Consider the following 8338-nt stretch of genomic DNA (forward strand, 5'->3'; position numbering starts at 1 on the left):
TTTCTCAGCATCTACTGTTTCACCAGCGCAGAGTCAAACAATGCACTCCCTCTGCACAAAGCTCGGTAGGAACATCCAGTTCCTACTGGGTGGACTCAAACCACGGCATTTGCAGGGAATATCAAAACTCACACAGAACATCACCACAATCAACAGGATAATATCCATAGTGCAAGTTTAACTCTTGAAAAAGTGCTGTTTTTAATGACTAATTCCCCAATCTGTGCTACCAAATGCTTTCACCTGGCACGAATACAAGACAAATGAAGTACATTTAAGAGTTTATTTCAAAAGACGTTAAACCACCTGTTGGCTTATTTTAAAGTTCCCTAATCTTTGTGTTATCAACTTAATATCTAGTTATATCAAATTATAGTGTATCTCTATCACTGAGAGTATTTCTATCACTGCCTTGAACATTTTCTGAGATATGAAGATATTTACTAAAATCACTGCACTTTATAAAAAATATGATTTTACAGTTTAAGTGCAGAAGGAGTTGTATTACCTACAGACTTTCCCACACTTTTGTGGTTGTTTTGGTAAATATTCTCTAGGAGAAAAGGAGTATTTTAAACTTCTTTCTGAAGTCCTTCTAAAGGACTTATACCCATTGTGCTCATACTAATAAGGGAAATGCAGGGAAATTATTTACAGTACTAAATTAACAAATGAAAAAAATAGAAAGAAAATTCCAGAAAGAATAAGCAACTGCAAAGGCATGGGGAGAGATATAAGGAAATCAAGATGTGGTAACAAATGATTGTACAGTAACGCACTTGTTCAATGCCAGAGTGTCTCTTTCCATGATTTTTCAACCTGTCAAAGGCAAGTATTTGTCAAATCTATCTGTGACTGCAGGAAAACAGCTTCCAAAACAGACCTGCAGCTTTTACACGTATACTTTCACAGAGTTCGAAGTACCTTTATTAATAAACTTTAACCTGGCCAACATAGACACTCGTGACTTCTACTGCCTTGCTATGAATAGTTTTTCCAGGCTTGATTCATCATCAGGTTTGTAAAACAATTCTCTTTTGAGAATCACTGGATTTTCAGGGGCTGAAGTCTGACAAGGCTTTGCGGTTTTGAGAAAGTTCATTAAGACTCTGTCCAGCTATTAAAGAGTCCAAACTGAAAACCTGATGGGCAATTGGGCTAAGAGATTAAATGAGTGAGGACGACCAATAAAGCTGGGATGACAGCAGTGAAATCAAGCGTCCGCTCCTAAATCGTGTGTGGAGGTTTTGGCAAAGCATCTATGAAAAGTGGCTCTGCCTCTGGGTTCCTGTTAATTGATGTGTCAGCCGAGTTTCCAACACGACGGCAGCGATTCTTCCAGTGCAGTGAAACGCTGAGAGCACAGGGCACGGCTCCTCCTCACGCACTTCCAGGTGCATCTTTCCCCCCATCCATTATCGCTCATTACCGCGATCGCACTACCGGGAAATCACAGAATCACGGAATCAATTAGGTTGGAAAAGATCGCTGAGATCATCGAGTCCAGCCTACGACCGAACACCAACCTTGTCAACCAGACCAGAGCACTGAGTGCCACGTCCAGTCTCTCATTAAACACCTCCAGGGATGGGGACTCCACCACCTCCCTGGGCGGCCCATTCCAATGTCTATTCATCCCTTCTACGAATAAATTCTTCCTGATGTCTAACGTAACCCTCCCCTGGCGCAGGTTAAGACTATGTCCTCTCATCCTGTCACTTGTTACCTGGGAGCAGAGCCCGACCCCCACCTCGGTACAACCTCCTTTCAGGTGTCTGTAGAGAGCGATAAGGTCACCCCTACGCCTCCTTTCCTCCAGGATGAGCCCCCCCAGCTCCCTCAGCCGCTCCTGGTGCTCCAGACCTTCCCTGGAGCCGCTCCAGCCAAAGAGCAAACGCCAAATCCCGGGACCTCCCGGGCTCAACCCGCTGCTCCCGGGGCCGCCCCGCGGGCCGCACCCGGGCAGTGACACCCGGCGGGCCCGGAGGGGCTGCGCCCCGACCCGGGGGGGAAGGACAAGGCGCCGCGACAGCGCGGGATGAAGAGGAGGAGGAAGGGGCTGCGCCCCGACCCGGGGGGGAAGGACAAGGCGCCGCGACAGCGCGGGATGAAGAGGAGGAGGAGGAGAAGGAGGAGTAGAAGGCGGCGGCCCCGCCGCTCCCCCGGCCCGCGGGACCCGCCCGAGCCGCCTCCCCCCGCCCCGGCCCGGCCGGGCCCGGCGCTCGCAGGGCAGGGCAGGGCAGGGCGGCCCCGGCCCCGCCGCCCTCACCCACCACCCGTACCCTTGATCACGTTGCTGTAGATGGTGGCGCGGAACTCCTCGCGGGCCGCGCGGTCCCAGTCCTGCCCGTGGATGATCCGCATCTGCTTCAGGAAGGTGGACTTGCCGCTCTCGCCCGCGCCCAGCAGCAGGATCTTGACGAGGCGCTTCACGTAGGTCTTCTCGCGGTTGAGGCACTTGTCGATCTCCTTGGACTTGCGCTGCTGCTCGGCCTCGCCGCTGGTGAGGAGGCAGCCGGGGAAGCAGCCGGACAGCGCGGAGCGGGACGGCAGGAAATCCGCCATCTTAGCGAGCGCTGCCAGCGAGGGGAGCGCCCGCCCGCCGCCCGCGCCGCGCGCGCCCAGCGCCGCGCATGCGCCCCGCCCCGCGCCGGCCCGCCCGGCACGTGACGCGTCCGCCCGGCCCCGCCCTTGAGGGAGCCCCGCCCACAGCGGCGCCTCACAGGAAATGGCGGGAGGGGCCGGACACGGAGCCGGGGGTATTGGAGTGCGCTGGGCTGGGAAGGGACAGCGGGGGACCAGGGATTCCCACCTGCACAGCCCCGGCCATCCTGCCGTGTGCCTGAGAGCGTTGTCCAAGCACCCACTGAGCTCTGGCAGGCGCGGTTCTTTTTACAGAATCGCCGAATCAACGAGGCTGGAAAAGACCTCTGAGACCGTGGAGTCCAGCCTTTGGTCCAACGCCGCCTCCTCTGTGCCACATCCAGTCTCTTCTTAGAAAACACCTCCAGGGATGGGGACTCTACCACCTCCCTGGGCAGCCCATTCCAGTGCCTAATCAGCCTTTCCGTGAAGAAATTTTTCCTGATAACCAACCTGAACCTCCCCTGGCGCAGGTTAAGACTGTGGCCTCTTGTCCTGTCACTTGTTGCCTGGGAGCAGAGCTCGACTCCCACCTGGCTACAACCTGAAAACCCAATGCCCAGTCACCCCCTCTGTAAAGAACTTCTTCCTAATGTCTGACCTAAACCTACCTCCCTCCTGTTCTACTGCTAGTTGCCTTTTAACTATACTCAATTTGCTTTTAAGACTTTTTCTCCCTTTTCCTTAAGAAATCCCCCAACTCGCTTTGAACTTAAGCTTGAAATTGAGATTTTCGGCACCGTTTCTGGAGCAGATCCAGGCTGTGCCCCCTTGCTAGAGCCAGATTGCTCCTGAGGAAACACGCACAGTGAAAGAACATTCAGGCACAGGGTGCTGCTGTGTAATGGAGTTAAAGGTTTATAGAGTCACATGATCATAATTTTACAGTGCTTTGGTAATGGAGAACAAAGTTGAAGGTGGAGAATGACTTCATAGAATCATCAAGGTTGGAAGAGACCTTTAAGATCACCCAGCCCAACCATCCACCCAGCACCAGCTCCAAGATGCCTCTTAAACACCTCCAGGGATGGTGACTCCACCACCACCCTGGGAAACCTAATCCAATGCCTGACCACCCTAACAGTGAAAATTGTTTTTTCTAATGTCTACTCTGAATCTCCCCTGTCTCAGCTCGAGGCCATATCCTCTAGTCCTCTCACCGTGGGCATGGAAGAACAGACTAACTCACAGAATCAATGTCCTTCCTCAACTGAGGGGCCCAGAACTGACACAGGACTCAACACAGGAGCGGTGGCAGACATTCCTGTCCATGTCTTCCTCCCCATCCCTGGCCCTGGCCTTGGCCCTGGCTTCACATGGGCCTGTTTAGTCTACAGAAGAGAAGACTGAGAGGGGGATCTCATCAATGCATATAAATATCTCACAGGCAGGTGCCAAGAGGATGGTGCCAGACTCTTTTCAGTGCTGCCCAGTGACAGGATGAGGAGCAACAACCATAAACTAAAACACAAGAAGTTCCACCTCAACATGAGGAGGAAATTCTTTCTGTTGAGGGTGACAGAGCACTGGAACAGCTGCCCAGGGAGGGTGTGGAGTCTCTCTGGAAACCTTCAAAACACACCTGGACACGTTCCTGTGTCACCTGCTCCAGGTGACGCTGCCTTGGCAGGGGGGTTGGACTGCATCATTCCAGAAGTCCCTTCCAACCCTAACTATTTTGGGATTATGGGATTCTGTAGAAACGAGCCCCAGGCTCCGCTGTCCCTGCTGCTGCAGAGAAGGTGCCAGGTGAATGGCCCAGAGAGGTCCGCCCTCAGTCAGGGGGGCAGGATGGCGCTTGCCAGCTAAGCAGTTTTTGTTCTCGGTACAGAAAGAGAGAAGTTTTTTTAAAACACTTTGAAAAATTGGCACGTACTTCCTCTTTGCCTGTCTCAGAGGAGCTTCCTGGTACTGCTGGGCTGTGGCACCAGGCTGAGCAAACACTACACACTCTGGGTCTGGCCTCGTGTGGGGCTGCGTGGAGACAATGAGCAAAAGACAGTGGAAATCTTTATCTGTTACTGACTTTATCACATGGAAAGGTCACTTTGCCTCAGCTGCAAGGACCTTCAAAATCTGTGATGAGTATCAGTGTTATCTGCAGTGAGTATCAGTGTTCACACCTTAGAGGATGGTTCCACATGGAGGTAAATTCCACAGGAATTGTTTCATGTGGCCTTACTAAAAATAAAAAAGGCATTTCTCTTAGGAGAGCAGGATGTGGTATAAAATTAATGCAGTGACCCAAGGAGCACATACTGGTGGTCTTAGCACAGATGTGGAAGCCAGACATTCCTGAGCTCTGGTCTAAGTTTTAAAATTAATTTTTTGACACAACTCTCATCTCATCACCAGAACTGCAGAGGTCTCCTGAATTTCTACAGCCAAGTCATCTAAGTCTTGGGTAGTCCCTGACTTCCTCCCTCCTTTCCCCTTCATGTTCCTCTTGGCTGGGCAGCTCTCCAACACCTCCCAGGTATGTCATTCCCAATCTCCTGGCACAGGAGCATGGCTCTCAGCGTGCTGCACAGTGGGAAGGGCTATTCCTGTGCTGAGGATGACGGTGTTCCCTGGAGAGGGCTCAGCATCATCCAGGTCAGGTGTTACCCCAGCTGCATCCTCCCACCACAGCAGCTGGGCTTCTTCTCTAAGGCAGAGTGCATAAAGTCTTTCTCTGTTTGGCTTTTTTCCTTCCTCTTTGCCACCTCTTTCCTTAGCTTTCCTGGAAAGCCCAGGAGTGACAGGAAGCAAATGCTGCCCATTTGTGCTCACAGCTCTTCCCATGTGGCTACTAAGGAAGCTTCTCATTTTGAGTGCTTGTACCCCACCAGGCAGGACAATGGACCATGGAGATATTCCTTTAACCATTGCCTTGCTGGGAGACTTGAGGCTGTCACATCTTTATGCCACAGTTTGCACAATTTTTACTTTTTTTTTTTTTTTTTTTTTTTTTTTTTTTTTTTTTTTTTTTTTTGGTAAACTGCTTTGAAATCTTCCTGGAAGGAACTGTGTGCTGAAATTGAGCCTCCACTTGCTGCTCTCATCGCTTCACTTACGTTACTCCTTCCTTCCCCTCAGGGCCGTCCCCAGCTTCCTTAGATAGAAAGGCAGTTTACTCACCACATGCCTTTTGTGTTGCATGATTCAACTTCTGATGTGTGAAGAAGGGGCAACCACGTAGGAAATGTGATCTTTCAGAAAAGGGGGGATTCCCTCCGCAGTGCTTTCCACGAGAGAGACTGTCGAGAGTTGTGAGCGGGTCTGCTGAGAACCATCACAGCTTGTGGGGCTTCACAAGGACAGCAGAGAGGCAAAACCCACCTCTCAATCCCCAGCCCTGTGCAGGCTGAGAGGGTTCTGTGGGCTCTGCAGAGCTCATGGACACGCACCATTGCCCTGTGATGTGATGACTACGAGTGTGTTTCCACTACAGCATCGTTTGCCTCCAGCCTGGGGTATGAACATCCATGGAAACTTGCAGCTACATAAATAGCACTGCATTTACAGCAGAAAGTGGGTACTGGGAGGTAAAGGGAACTCCCCAGGGAATGTATTTCTACATTACCTGTGGGGCAGGAAGGCCAGGATGAACTTGGGGAGTCAGAAATCAGCAGGGAGCCTGCTGCTATTGCTGTTCTCCACCACTCTTCCTGCTGTTCAAGTCTCTTGCTTTCTCTACCAACAAATTCACACATAAACAGCCAGACTGTGTCAGGGACTATGGAATTCTTTGCTTTCCAGAAGTGTGGGTTTTGTGATTAGAGGCCCAGAAGTGTCTGCCCTCGACAAGCCTCTATAATCTGATTTACGTGCCTCATGCTTCACGTGGCAGATCTGCCCAAGAGCATTAAGCGTTGGGGTGGTTCACCTGGGCACAGGTGAAATGTGGTTCATCTCTGACTGTCTGTTTGGTGCTGTGGCTCATTCGCAGATGTTAATAAAGCTGACATCTTCTTAAATTGGACATCTTCTATAGCAGAGACACCAAGTAGCTTTATAATAAAGAGAGAAATATCCAGAAGCTTTATTAAAGCTCATCAGAGACAACTAAAAATGGAAAACCCCCACACCTGATCTATGAAGGGATGTCTGGGAGATCAGCAGGATTTAAAATTACCAGGATCTTTGGAGCTCAACAAGGTTGAAGAGCTCACACCTCAGCATGAGCTTTTCAGAGCTATTTCTCCTGGATTTCCTGTAAGACAATTTTATTTCTAAACTCACTTGTAGACCCAGTTTTCAAATGTTTCTCATGAATAAGACACCTGTATTCCTCAGTGGAACCATTAAAGTCAGTATTTTGGGTTGAAATGACCATTTTTATTCCTCTGAGTATGTGGGGCTTGTGCAGTTCATGGTGATTGATCCTTTGCTTAGGCCAGTGTTTGCACCTCACCTGGAATATTTCTGAGTCCTCCCACCACCACTTGTATAACAAAACAAGTTGTTCTGTTTTAAACTACAAATGGTTCCGAGGAACAGCAGGAAGGAAATCCCACAGCTTTCTGAAGAAACCGGGAAAAGAGAGCTCTTGGTTTCCCAGTGCTGCCAGTCAGGTGCTGTCCCCCCGCCCATGGGCATGAGACAGCTCCGTTTTGAGGAAGCACTTTAACCCCATGGTCTTCCTCTCGTCACCGTTCGTCACCATTTCCCCACGTGGAAAAGCCACCAACTCCCCAAACCGCCCAGCCGGCTCCTGCATCCACAGCTGAGCTGCTCGAGATTGGTGGCACTCAAGGGGCAGGACATGCACCACAATTCCCAGTCACAACTCCTTGGTGCCTGTGTTCAGCCCGGCTCCACACCAGGAGTGCTTTGGGGAGAGATTCTCCCCTCTCCAGAGAAACGAGCAGTGCACAGGCACTTTGCCAGCTGCTGCCTCCCCATTCCCAACACCACCTGCTCTGTGAAAAGGGCTGTTTCCAGTGTGACTCCCAAACACCTTCCAGAAAGACCTTACACCTTTGTTTTCTCTGTCACTTCAGCTCACGCTGCCCCCCAGCCTGACCCCCAGAGCCAGCTGGGATCCACAGGCTCTGCAACAGGTCATGGCCCCAAACTCCCGGGGATGGGGCTGTCTCCCCTCGGACCCCACACACCCAATAGTGCCCCAGGGGAGCCGTGGCCAAACAGGATGCTGTGAACACAGCCCACCCCAGCCAAAGCAGCGCCAGCACTGCCCTGGGCACTGCATCGCCCCGTCCGGACCATCGGCCTTCCATCGGCCCCCATCCCTGCTCCAAACCCAGACCTAAGGCCCTGCACCGGACCCTGGCCCCCTCCCATCTCGTTCCACTCCATTCCATTGCACTACACTCTATCCCATCCCATCCCATTCCACTCCGTTCCGTTCCGTTCCGCTCCATCCCATCCCATCCCATCCCATCCCCATTCCCATTCCCATCCCCATTCCCATCCCCATCCCATCCCCATCCCCATTCCCCATCCCCTCCCCATTCCCATTCCCATTCCCATTCCCATTCCCATTCCCATTCCCATTCCCATCCCCATTCCCCTCCCCATTCCCGGCCTCTCCGCGCGCTCCCTCGAGCGCCCCCACGCGGCCGCCGCGCGCCCCTTCATGCAAATGAGCGCGGGGCGGCGGGCGCTGATTGGCTGCGGCGCGCGGCGGTGGCGCCGCCCCCGGCGGGTGTGGGTGCCCGCAGCCAGGTGCGCCCGGCCGGGGTCGCTCCGC

The 8338-nt window shown here is 52.2% G+C and overlaps 1 protein-coding gene across 1 annotated transcript in view; it reads right to left on the bottom strand.

Moving 5' to 3' along the window:
- Positions 1 to 2617, bottom strand: part of GNA13 (G protein subunit alpha 13) — a 29433-nt gene extending 26816 nt beyond the window's left edge. The window contains exon 1 of the mRNA XM_017812099.1: positions 2283 to 2617. Coding sequence (XP_017667588.1) covers positions 2283 to 2565 — 283 coding nt within the window. The 5' untranslated portion in view covers positions 2566 to 2617. The remainder of the gene's footprint in view (positions 1 to 2282) is intronic.
- Positions 2618 to 8338: the final 5721 nt, after the last annotated feature.

Source organism: Lepidothrix coronata, unplaced genomic scaffold (assembly GCF_001604755.1).
Source record: "Lepidothrix coronata isolate B3197 unplaced genomic scaffold, Lepidothrix_coronata-1.0 Scaffold34, whole genome shotgun sequence".
Classification (NCBI taxonomy): domain Eukaryota; kingdom Metazoa; phylum Chordata; class Aves; order Passeriformes; family Pipridae; genus Lepidothrix; species Lepidothrix coronata.